The 13,709-nt window shown below is 41.3% G+C and overlaps 1 protein-coding gene across 14 annotated transcripts in view; it reads right to left on the bottom strand.

Moving 5' to 3' along the window:
• RREB1 (ras responsive element binding protein 1) overlaps positions 1-13,709 on the bottom strand; it is a 198,518-nt gene that overhangs the window by 53,416 nt on the left and 131,393 nt on the right. For all 14 annotated transcript variants that reach the window (XM_017957547.3, XM_003897013.4, XM_009204405.4 and 11 more), the window contains 2 exons: positions 10,865-10,954; positions 8,944-9,107 (listed from right to left, as the gene is read on the bottom strand). In XM_017957547.3, coding sequence (XP_017813036.2) covers positions 8,944-9,107; positions 10,865-10,954 — 254 coding nt within the window. The remainder of the gene's footprint in view (positions 1-8,943; positions 9,108-10,864; positions 10,955-13,709) is intronic.

The following is a 13,709-nucleotide window of genomic DNA, read 5'->3' as shown; positions in this document are numbered from 1 at the left end:
CTGGCCACCTGTTCCAGATACCCAAGTGCAGTTGTGTGCCAACGGCTGGCTTAGCCTAGGCATCTGAGAGTAGTATGCTAAATTCAGAGCCTTCGTGGTCTCATTTGTCATGGAGCAGGTCACATTTCTGTGCAGCTAATATGTTCTTCAAGCATAATAGGTACATATAAGCCTCTGTTCCTGAAGCCTATCCTGATGTCCAGGGGCATCCTCAGGTCCTATGTCTCCTACACTTGGCAACAGAAAAAAATCATGCCTATGGCCGCAGGAAAAAAGCCTGCAATGCAACAACTAGATGATGTTCCAAGGATTTCCCTTCTTCATCTTACCCCTTCTTTTTGAGGCAAAGTTTCGCTTTGTTGCCCAGGTTGGAGTGCAGCAGCGCAATCTCGGCTCACTGCAGCCTCCGCCTCATGAGTTCAAGTGAACTCCATCTCCTGGGCACCCGGGATTACAGGTAAGTGCCACCACACCTGGTTAATTTTTGTTTTTGTTTTTAAATAGAGATGGCGTTTTGCCATGTTGGCCAAGCTGGTCTTGAACTCTTGTCCTAAAGTGACCCACTCACCTTGGCCTCCCAAAGTACTGGCCCATCTTCACCATTCTAATGACAGTTGAAATCAGAACACATCCCTACTCTTCAAAGAATAAATGAAGTCAGTCATGAAAACTTGCCTCTGCCAGGGTCTTAAGTATGTCCTTAAATGTAACACATGCTCCACAACTCTCTTTAGAATTAAAAGTCTACAGTCTGTAAAATACAGAGCAAAGTGAAAATTAATTTCCTATTTCCCCAAAGCAATTTTAAAAGGAAAATACCAGTTTTAGAGACAGGCTTTATTCCAAATGAGGCACATTTCAATCCTCTGTTTCAAGTATCATTTCTTCACAGCTTTGCAGCCCAGCACTTTCTGGAACAAGCTTTGCAAATTGCAAAGCTCAATGCCCTTTTTCCTACATTGAGCTCTCCCAGAGGCGTGCTCTGGCTCAGTTTCCCAAGTTTGTTTTGGAAGACGAGCACCACTCAATCCAAATTTTCAACGTGGGAGCAACTGATAAAGAGTTCTGGGAAGTTAAAAGCTGGAGCCACGGTGATGTTTCCGTGATACATGTTTTGTACTTGATGGCAACCTACTCTTCTGCTCAGCAACTGAGCTGTGGTTAGAAGGGCTTGGGACAAAGGATTTTCAAACCTCAAAAACATGAGAATCTGCATACAGGGAAGTGGCAGCTCACAAAGCTATACCAGATATAGTAATAAATTAAAAAGGTCTTTACCCTAACCTTTCTCAAAACAAATTAAAATAATATAAGTAATAAATTAAAAAGGCCTTTATCCTAACCTTTCTCAAAATAAGTTGGTATTAGCATCACTCTCATCTCCCTACTTGCCAAAATATAATTACTTTTAAAAGATCAAGTAAATTTATTTACTAGTAAAAAGTATAAGAAGTTATAGGCTTTATCAGTGCTACAAAGCAACTGTCTACGACTACACATAATTTAATATGCTACCTTCATTCTGTGAAGTTTACTTTATTTGACCAATATAACAATTCTGAGTGTCCTCTTATAAAACTAAGATAAAGGAAACTCTACAAAAAGACTGAGTCGCATTATAAATACAGATAACAAATACTCATAAAATGACTATAGGCCAAAGGAAATAGAGTGAGTTGCTCTATATACCTCAATATCAGCTAAAAGTAACTTGAAACTTCAAAGGATGTAGTCCTCAGAGTCTGTGTTGTAAGGCCCTCTGAGTGTTTCAGCAAAAAAAAAAAAAAAAAAAAAACAACTTTGGGGTGGAGCCCAGATCTGCCTCAAGCAGGCAAAACTGGAGAGCTGGGCTCATCTGGAAGAGTGTGCACACACACGGAGGTGTGCACCCCATGTGTGAGTGTGGACAGCCTTCAGACCAGGGGGTGAGCAGAAGGAGGGAGAAGGGTAAGCTGTGTGGTCATCAACTGTGCTGTTGAGGAGCACAGCACAGACCAGCCTTGTGGAATCAAGCCTTCAGAGAAACGAAACTCCAGAAATCCATGCTACAGAGAATCATGCCACGGCAGAGGCCCCACCCAATCTGTGCCCCTCAGGGGAGGAGCCAAAAATCAGAGCACAGGGCCATGTCGGACGAAACTGGCACAGTTGAGGGAGAGCCTCGAGCAGGTTATAAACAAGATGGAACGGAGGCACCTGGGTGTGGGTGCCCTGGGAAGCGGAGGCAGAGGTTCCCTGATCCCTCAGCTTAGTGTCGGCTCTGGAGACCCCATGAGGGAATTCCTGGGCACTACCCAATCCCAGCAGGTGCCAACAGACCTTGGGAAGCAGTGATAGCGGAAGGGAAACAAGAAAAAGAACTTTGATCTTAAGCACTAAACTCTCACAAGTCGACTGATTGCCTTCCGTGCTTCTCAGGACCTGGGTTGCATTACTCTTTTTAATTCCTGCACACACATCTCAGGGCAGTTCTGGCCCCTGATTAATGTAACACAGGCCCACAGGTATGTGCTTGGGAGAGATCACAGCTCACTACTAGAGTCTCAGATTCTGGAACAGATCCACTGGGGCAAATAAATCTAACTCCACTCTCTCTGGCACATTTTTGTAAGTGTTCTCACATTTTTATAATTTTTTTCAAAAGTACAGTTTCGCCAACAAATGAAATGGTAATGACTTTTATGTGATTTACCAAAACCCAAATGTTTTTTTAACTCATTATTTGCAACTTTCTGCAAAGACATAATAAATGTAGTATGATAATCCCCAATATTTCAAAAATAGTTACTTAAATTACAGATTTAGTGTAGCAAAAACCAAAACAAGCAAACTTAAAAGAAATCACTCTCAATTTACTCAATTTATTTTCTGGCATTATAAGAATGTTTACTAGGCCGGGCGCGGTGGCTCAAGCCTGTAATCCCAGCACTTTGGGAGGCCGAGACGGGCGGATCACGAGGTCAGGAGATCGAGACCATCCTGGCTAACCCGGTGAAACCCCGTCTCTATTAAAAAATACAAAAAACTAGCCGGGCGTAGTGGCAGGCGCCTGTAGTCCCAGCTGCTCGGGAGGCTGAGGCAGGAGAATGGCGTAAACCCGGGAGGCGGAGCTTGCAGTGAGCTGAGATCCGGCCACTGCACTCCAGCCTGGGCGACAGAGCGAGACTCCGTCTCAAAAAAAAAAAAAAAAAAAAAAAGAATGTTTACTCAATATATTTTCCCTCTCTGGCACATACAACAATAAAAGAGTAGTAATCATTATTGATACGTACCATTTAACAACCACTACCCAAGTGCTTTGCATGTGTTATTTACTGATCATCACAGCATTCCCATGAGGTAGGTACGGCTAATACTACCTTTTACAATGAAATAATTCGGACACAGAGGTGTCAAGTAACTTGTCTGGGATCACACAGCTAGTAGTGGAACACTTTCCTAGATTGTCATTATGGTGGTTTCAACTCTAACAATACAGACTCAGAAACTCCCTCTACCCAGGGGATGTCCATAGTACACTGTAAACCTTCAGAACCTTTTACAAACATTATTAAATCTGAGTCCAAATTCAATGTGAGGTAATACTAAGCCATTCTGTTAAAGTGTCAAAAAATTAAGAGATTTCCACAAAATTCTACAGAACTAAGATTAGAACTCAGCCCCAATTTAGTCCTCTCCTCTGAATCAAGGTGCCTCATAATAAGTAAAATCAGTACCAGAAAACCAAAGATTAGCACAAACAAGTATCCCCAAGGCCTGCTTTTCTTCTGTTGCCCAGGCTGGAGTGCAGTGGCAAGATCTCAGCTCACTGCAACTTCCACCTCCTGGGTTCAAGCGATTCTTGTGCCTCAGCCTCCTGAGTAGCTGGGACTACAGGCACACATGACCACATCTGGCTAATTTTTGGCATTTTTAGTAGACACATGATATTATGATGTTGGCCAGGCTGGTCTCAAACTCCTGGCCTCAAGTGACTGGCTTGTCTCAACCTCCCAAAGTGCTGAGATTACAGGTGTGATCCACCGTGCCCAGCCAATGCCTGCTTTAAAAAAAATATTTATAAATAACTCCAAAATACAATGACCATAAATGAGAAATGTATCTTAGAATAGTACCCAGGGCTATGTTACAAAAAGTTCAAAATAATTTCTAAGACTATCCAAGTAAACCCAGACAACACAGAGTAATAAAATTCAGTCAAAATGGTTGCCCCCAAAACTATCCCATGCTCACTATACATAGAATATGCTAGTGGGATGACAGTAATAGTTTAACATTGAAAAATAACGTTCTATAACAGCACAGAATAGTGTTGAGAATGAGTAAAAGAGTGAAAGAGTGTTTTTTCTAATATGCAAAGTGACACAAAAGCTACATCAATTATTTCTCACATACAGTCCATGCGTCCCAATCAGAAAATCTGAAATCTGAAACATTGAAAGTTTCAATATTGAAAACTTTTTGAGAGCTGACATGATGCCACAAGTGAAAATTCCACACCTTACCTCATGTAATGGGTCCCAGTCAAAATTTTGCTTCATGCACAAATATTAAAAATATTGCATACAATTATGCTCAGGCTATGTGTATCAGGTGTATATGAAACATATAAATTTTGTGTGCAGACTTGCATCTGTGTCCCATCCTCAAGATACCTCATTATATATGTGCCAATATTCCAAAAAACAAAACAAAACAACAACAAATCAAAATCCCAAACACTTCTGGTGCCAAGCGTTTTGAATATGGGGTACTCAACCTGTGGTAGTTAAAAGCATGGCCTCTGAAGCCAGATATCCTTTATTCAAATCTTATCACTGTCTATTACTTCAGTTCTTTCCTCATTTGCAAAATGGGATAATAATTATACAATCCTTACAAGGCAGAGTACATAAAAATAAACGGAGATCAATAAGGAAATGGAAGACTTGAACAATGCTATAAACCTACTAGACCTAACAGCAAATCTACAGAACACTCCACCCAACAGCGGCAGAATACACATTCTTCTCAAACAGATGGAACATTCTCCAGGATAAACCATATGCTAGGTGATAAAACGAGCCTCAGTACATTTACAAAGTTTGAAATCATGCAAAGTATGTTCCCCAACTATAATGGAACGAAACTAGAAATCAGTAACAAATTAATGGAATGAATTTTCCCGACCATAATGAAATGAAACCAGAAATTAGTAAGAAATTTGAGAAGTCACAAATTTGTGAAAACTGAACACCACACTTCTAAATAACCAGTGGGTCAAAGAAGAAATCACAAGGGAAATTAGAAAACATGCTGAGATTAATGAAAAAGAAAACACAACATACAAAAACTTACGGGAAACAACTAAAGCAATGCTTATAGGAAAATGTATAGTTATAAAAGCCTGTATTTAAAAAGCTCTCAAGTCAATAATCCAGCCTTATACTTTGCTGTAACACCGGAAAAAGGTCAAACTAAACCTAAAGAAAGCAGAAAAGGGGAAATAATAATGTTTAGAACAGTAATTTAATGAAATAGAGGACAGAATAGAGGGAAATCAATGAAACCAAAAGTTGGTTCTTTGAAAAGATCAATAAAATTTACAAATGTTTTAGCTAGATTATTATAGTTAGGAATGAAAGAAAGGGAATTACTACTGACTTTATAGAATAAAAAGGATTACAAAAGGATACTATGAGTTATTGTATGCCAACCAATCACTTGATGAAATCGCCAAAATTCCTAGAAAGATACAAACTATTGAAACTGACTCAAGAAGAAACAAAATCTGGGGCCAGGCGTGGTGGCTCGCACCTGTAATCCCAGCACTTTGGGAGGCCGAGGAGGGAGGATCACCTGAGGTCGGGAATTCAAGACCAGACTGGCTGACATGGTGAAACCCCATCTCTACTAAATATACAAAAATTAGCCAGGCGTAGTGGTGCACGCCTGTAGTCCCAGCCACCCGGGAGGCTGAGGCAGGAGAATCGCTTGAACCTGAGAGGTACAGGTTGCAGTGAGCCAAGATCACGCCACTGCACTCCGACCTGGGCGACAGAACGAGACTCTATCTCAAAAAAACAAGTGAACAACAACAAAAGAATAAAGGACAAAAACAACCCAACTATAGATGCAAAAAAAAAAAAAAATCATCTGACACAATCCAATACTTTTTCATGATAAAAACACTAAAAAAACTAGGGAAAGAAACTTTCTCAAACTGGTAAGGAACATTTATTTTAAAAACCCACAACTAATATCATATTTAATGGGGAAAGACTGGATGCCTTCTCCTTAAGATCACAAACAAGAAAAGAATGTTCATTCTCTTTACTTCTATTCGACATTGTTTTGCAGGTTGTAGCCAGGGCAAGTAGGCGAGAAAATGAATACAGACATGATATAGAATAACCTAAGGAATCCACTAAGTAACTACTAGAATGAATAAATGAGGTCAGTAAGGTTGGAGGGAACAAAATCAATATATAAATTTTAACTGTGTATCAATACACTAGCCATGAACAATTAAAAAATTAAATTGGAAAACTACTTATAGTAGTATCAAAAATAATAAAATACTTAGAAATAAATTTAACCAATATAAATAAATTTAACTTGTACTCTGAAAACTGTGAGACGCTGAAAGAAATTAAGACTTAACAAATGGGAAAACATCCCAAGTTCATGGATCAAGTTACTATTGTTATAATGGCAATACCCCCAAATTGGAACTTTTAACAACAGTTTAGCAATTCCTCGACTTAAACATGGATTTACCATATGACCCAGCAATTCCATTCCTAAGTGTCTACGAAGAAAAACAAAAACATAGGCCCACACCAAATGTTGTACAATGTCAACAGCAGCTTTGTTCATAATAACCAAAAAGTTGAAACAACTTAAATGTCCATCAGCTGATGAAGGGATAACTAAAATGTGGTATCATATTTCTACAATGAACTATTATTTAACAATAAAAAAGAATCTGAAGCCCACTGAAGTACACGCTTTACATGGTATAACGTATGATGTATGAATTATACCATAAGATGTAAAAAAAAAACAAATGAAAAGTGAATACAGATATGTATTCATGTAATACAGATATGACACCCAGAGCACCATAGCTTCAGCAATGATTATTTATTTGTAAAACACACTGCCACACAGGTTATTGTAGAAGACAATAACTATGCCTTTTATAGCTGTGTTTATTTCAATCATGTCTCAAAATGGAAATTTTCCGAATCAGGAGTGCTTGGGCCTACTATCAAGAGATGTCTCATGGAGGATCACAGCGGTCAGTGGTTAGGGCCAAAACGCCACTAGGAGGGTCCTCTTCATCAGTGTGCCCACTGCCCCTGCCAACTTGGAGCTGGCCCATGGGGAGTTCCACTGAGCAGGGGCTCAGTAGGAAAAAGTGAAGGAATCCCCAAGAGGGGAACAGGCAATACCTCTAAGACCAGATTCTGAGAAGGGCAAATATGTAAAGAACAAAGCACTTTTTGGGCGTGTGGGGTGTAGAACGAGCAGACCTAAACACAAAGCAAAAATAAATGATACCAAGAGGCCAACACGGTGGTAAAAAAAATAAAAAGCTAAAATGCAAAATATTGTATTGTAAAATAGTGACACTATTTAATTCCTTTATACCCGAAAACACTCCTAAGAGAGGAGGGGCAAAGAGAATAACCCATCAGGACTGAAATTTATGAGAAAACAAAAAAGCAAAACACTTTGTAAATTCTTAATATATTCCTACTTTTCATGAAGTCATACTCTACCTCACTTCTAAGAGTTTAGACTGAGATAGACACAGGCTTTAAATTATTGCAGCATTACTTAGAAATGCAAATAATAATAAATAACATCGAGTGCTTAGTTTGTGCCAGGAACTGTACGCTAAACTAATTATCACCTAATCCTCATCCTTATCCAATGAAGTAGATATGATTAAAAATCTCATTTTTGGGGGGTCAAAATAGCATGAAAGAAAATAATCAAACAAAAAAATCTTTTTTTAAAGATGAGAAACTGGAGTACAAAGAGGTTAAGTAACTTGCTTGAGGACAGAAAATTTACAAGTAGCAGCTGAGACCTGAATTCAGGTGCCTAGTTTCCAAATCAAGAAACTTAACTGCTGTATCAGTATGTCCCATGTGTATGTATAATAAACTGGCCCATCTCATTTTAGTGTTTATATAACCAAATATAACTAGCATATCCATTTTATAGTAATTATATAAAGTTTTCTTTTGAAATAAACATGTAACAAACGTGACTCAACTTTTTTAAAAGAAAGCAGAATAAGGACTAGACAGGAATATGGAAGAGTAAATCCCTCAAAACATGTATGATCAGCCTATAAACTATTTTCCATAGGTTCACCCCAATTTTAATATGTCCACCACTCTACTGTCTCCCACCTGAGTGAGCATCTTTCTCTCTCAGGAAGTAATGTCCTGACGTTCATCAGACTTTCTTTTTCTTAATTTTATCCTATCTTATCCTGAAGCTCCAGGACCAGGCCACTTCACTATTTATTAAAAGGTCCCAGACTTTTTGATTTTTGCAGTGAAAACGTCTATGAGGAATCTGGTAGGCATATGCAAATATTTTTTAAATGGCAGGGTTACATGGATGTTACTCTTGGAGGGCTCTTCTTTTACATGTGATAATCTGCACCCAAACAAACTCCAGCTGGCAGAGGGGAAATGACTGTGTTTTATACTGAAGAACTCTGAAGGGCCACAGACCTTGCCAAGGTACTTCCGTTTCCCATGATCCGACACCTCTAATACCCCAGAGATAGTGTGCATCTCTGGTTTTTCCATACAACGGACACAGTTCCAGAACTCTCTGTATCTTTAGGCAAGTCTTCTGAAGGCTCAGAGGCCACTGTCCTGCCTGCCAACCTCCAGGTACCAGCCAACCCCCCAAGCAAAGGGCACCCTCACCCACCTGTGCATGTTCCCATTGGTGGTAAATGATTGGCCACACACAGTGCACTTGTAAGGCCTCTCGCCAGAGTGCACCAGCATGTGGCGATCAAGGGAGCTGGCCGAGCTCAGTGACTTCCCGCAGATGCTGCATGAGTGGTCGGCTCCTCCAGTGTCTGTGTTGTGCTGCAGAAAGCAATGATCACAGCGGTCACTTACAGAGTGCATCAAAAGCTCAGCTCTTAGGAAATGCAGATCCAGAGCTTTATTAAAAAACCAATGAACTTTCTTGGCTATGTGTTTCTCTTTCATTTTAAATATCTTCTTGAAGGGGTACAATGTATCAGGAAAACAGGCAAACAAATATTTTGTATGATCTTCCTCCATTCCCACATTGTTTTGAAAACTATTTCTACTGAAAGGCTCAGAAGAGCCTTCCCAGGTCTTTCTTTGAATCACATACAGATTCACTGACCACATATATTAACTCCTATGAGCCGAAGGACTCTCAACAGCGAAGGAAATATGTCCTCCCATTAAAAGAGTTGATGTCCCATCTTCAAATTTGATGACTCAGGCCTGCCGTCAGAGAAAGAGAACTGAAACCTGCACAGGGCGGTTTCGGCCTCTGAAAGACGGTAAAAAGGAACATTTCTATTCAAACCCCAGTCACTTTAGTGACCTGATGTTATTCAGTACTATGTCATGATTATACTAGGTCATCAATCCTTCACTGTTCTACACTCATCAACATTTTGTCATGAATTGGCCATAGCAGAAGAAGGAGGATAAATCTTATAATAAAGGAGAAAAGCAAAAAAAGACCCCAAGCTGAGTAGATTTCCTTCTGTGTGATGTACATTTACACTACGGAACAGGGTTGCAGCTATGATCTCATTATGCTGTAAGGGATTTGGTTCATACCGACAAGCAACATACAACGAAAGGTCCTTTAACTTGATGTTTGTTCAAATTTAAAAGGGGATTTTAGGCCGGGCGCTGTGGCTCACGCCTGTAATCCCAGCACTTTGGGAGGCCAAGGCAGGCAGATCACGAGGTCAGGAGTTTGAGACCAGCCTGGCCAATGTGGCGAAACGACATCTCTACTAAAAATTTTTAAAAATTGGCTGGGCGTGGTGGCGGGTGCCTGTAATCCCAGCTACTTGGGAAGCTAAGGCAGGAGAATCATTTGAACCCAGGAGGCAGAGGTTGCAGTGAGCCGAGATCATGCCACTGCACTCCAGCCTCGGTGACAGAGCAAGACTCTGTCTCACCAAAAAAAAAAAAAAAAGGTGATTCTATTTTATTTTATTTTATGTATTTATTTATTATGAGACAGAGTCCTGGTCTGTCACTCAGGCTGGAGTGCAGTGGCGCAATCTTGGGTCACTGCAACCTCTGCTCCCAGGTTTTCAAGTGATTCTCCTGCCTCAGCCTCCCAAGTAACTGGGATTACGGGTGTGTGCCACCATGCCCAGCTAATTTTTGCATTTTTGGTAGAGACAGGTTGGTCAGGTTGGTCTGGACCATGTTGGCCAGGCTGGTCTCAAACGCCTGACCTCAAGTGATCCGCCCATCTGGGCCTCCCAAAATGTTGTGATTACAAGAGTGGGCCACTGCACCTAACCAAAAGGGAATTCTGCATTGACCTAGGACTTTGTCACAGGAATATGCACATATAAAAGTCATTTCATAACCACCTCCCAAAATTATTTAAAATACTAAATTTAAATTAGGCACAGCTACAACTCATCCATTAAAATCCAATTACCTTGCCCTCTGTTTAGGAAGAATAATTTAAATCAAAAATAGGCTGGTCCGAAGGTCGTGAGTTACCTCAACTGACTGCCCACAGTGAGTGTTTAACTCCTTGTTCTACTCTTTCCCCTCTTCTCACTACTGCACTTGACTTAAAAAAAAAAAAAAGAACAGCGGGAGTCTACCTGGCGAATGTGCATGGTCAGCTGGTGCTGGGTAGTGCAAATCTTCTCACACAGGGGGCAGTTATAGGAAGACTTCTCCTCTTTCGTTTCCTAAAAAGAAAGATTAAAAGGGAAGATAAATTTCAAATCAGTCAATGAGTGCCTTTTCTTTCTGTAATAAGCACTTGTGTCTATGTAGCTGAGAGCATGGGCTCCAGAACCTGCCCAGGTATGAGCTTGTGCAAGTCACTGCTCTGTCTGCCTCAGTTTCCTCATTTGAAAGATGGGAAAAACAGTACCACACCATGCTGTGATGCAGGTTAAAGTAACACACACCAAACACTAGAAGAGTGCTGGGATCGTAGTAAGTACTCAATAAATACTGGCATTCTAATTACACAGACACCACTTCATCATCCGTGATGGTAAAAAATTAAGCACTGACTCACGGAAGAGCTAGAAAAGAAGAACATTTATCCCCAAGCCCAACCTGGGCTATCTTCCAACAGGTTTCAAGGTCTCCAAGAACACATGAGAGATAATAAGGTTCTCAACAGAAGAGCCCACCTTACCGAGAGGGAAGCCCTCAGTGCCTAGCTGTGCACCCAGTGGGCATGCTGTGATTCCTCTGCCCACTGCTAGCACCTGCTTAATGCTGCCCATAAATAATCAACAAAAACATCACACAGAAAATTGCTGTCCTCATCACGACAACTTTGATAGGAATGCCAACCCAAATTGAAGACTTCCACAGAAGGTGACAAAAGAACCAGTTCACTACTTGCTGAGGGCGCTCCTTTTATGTTCCCTCAGAATGCACAGGTCAAGCAGTATGTTTTGCCTTTTTAAGAAAAAGCCAATGTCGTTCACTAACCCTATGCTACAGATCCTCTTTCCAAATAATTCATGCAGAGTTCTAGGCTGTGTGCATCATTGCCTCCTCACCCTCACAGTCCCTAAGCACCACGGGTTCCTGTCTACATACCCAAAACTAACTGGACCTAGGCTTGGATGCCTCTCCCAGTAATTTGGAGTTGCGGTGCTCAAGAGATTTCTCAAGATCAGCAGAATCACCTGGGGGGCTTTTTCTATGCATTTAACCAGATTCTGGACATGCCACATCAGAGTCATTGGCAGACTGGGGTTGGGGGGAGTAGAAACCCCAGAAATCTGTTTGTCTCACAAGCTCCCCAGATGGTGGTGACATGTGCCCAGGTTTGAGGATGGCTAAGTTACTAAGTTGGGTGATTATGAGCACTTGAATCGAAAGTTCATGGAGAGGTAGAGCTGAACACAAGGAGGCTTGCAGCTGGGCAAGCTCCAGTCAGGAGAAAGCAGTGTGGAAGATGTCAGCGCTAACCCAATGGGATGGAGGGCACTGTCCCTAGGGCTGGATACTCTGTCTAGGCTCTGGGTCATTTCCTATCCTCGGGCATCTTTCAATAGACCTCTCTTTTTACTTGCATTCATTTGAATGAGTTTCTGCTCCTTGCAAATAACACCAATTATTGAGCACTTACCATGTGCTCAACTCTACACAGAACCATCAGGGTTTTTTCACAACCACTAATAGACAAGCATTATTACGGATCCCATTTTCTGAACGAGGAAACTGGGGTACACAGAGGCGAGTAACCTGCCTCAAGTCAGAGAACTATTAAGTGGTAGGCATAGCATTAAAACCCAGGTCAGCTGCTCCACAGTCCATGCCCTAAACCACTATGCTATATAAAAGTCTGACCAAAAGAACGATTAACCCCAAGGCACAGAAAGGAAACACTCTGGTGGTTGCTTATGAGAGATGATGAAAATAAAAGTGACCCTGAAGACTATAAAAACAAATGGCGCCATAAACCAGACAGGTGGAATGAAGGCATGATGATGTCTAACTCACAGCCACCTTCTCTCTCACTCCTCTTCAAAGACAAACAAGTCTCATTCTGAGCAATAGGAACTTTTTTTTTTTTTTTTAATGGAGTCTCACTCTGTTGCCCGGGGTGGAGTGCAGTGGCACGATTGTGGCTCACTGCAACCTCCGCCTTCCGGGTTCAAGCGATTCTCCTGCCTCAACCTCCCAAGTAGCTGGGACTACAGGTGTGTGCTACCATGCCCGGCTAATTTTTGTATTTTTAGTAGAGACAGGGTTTTGCCATGTTGGCCGGGCTGGTCTTGAACTCTCAACCTCAGGTGATCCACCTGCCTCGGTTTCCCCAAGTGCTGGGATTACAGGCATCAGCCACCGTGCCTGGCCAAAACTTTTTTCTAATCTATGGAATTGGGTCTGAGAATTAGGTATGCTCCACATTTTCTCACTCTCAGAAGGAATTAAGAATATGGATTCTACAAAACATGAACATCCTAGAAACAGTGGGAAAAAAATTCCCGTTCTTACTCATTTATCATACTTCTAGTTCTTTCTGAGGTATAATGGGGGGAGGGGGTGTCACACTTTCTCAGCCCAGTTCTACAACTGTAGTTGGAGTAGAGCTGGCCAAGGACTCCCATGGGGCAGGGGTGTGGGGAGAAACGAAAGCAACAGCAACAAAATAAGATTTAACAAGGAGGGATATCTCACAGCCAGGCCAAAAGTTGGGGATGATTTCCATCTCCGGGGTATTGTTGTCAAATTAGTAGATAGGCAATTTTACATATATACAATTTTTTAAGTCACCAATAGGATGTAAATACTTTTTTTTTAAAGGCCTCCAAGTGACCAGCCATGGGGAGACAAATGTTTTTTAAAAATCCTCTTGCATTCACTTACAATAGACAGCGGGCACACTGTGTGGCTGGTGGGGCTGACTTGTGTTGACTCTGGGGTGACTCATGAACTGACACCCCAACCTCTGAGGCTGGCAGTGCTATG

This window comes from Papio anubis, chromosome 6 (genome assembly GCF_008728515.1).
Source record: "Papio anubis isolate 15944 chromosome 6, Panubis1.0, whole genome shotgun sequence".
Classification (NCBI taxonomy): domain Eukaryota; kingdom Metazoa; phylum Chordata; class Mammalia; order Primates; family Cercopithecidae; genus Papio; species Papio anubis.
This window is presented reverse-complemented; position numbering and strand designations above follow the sequence as displayed.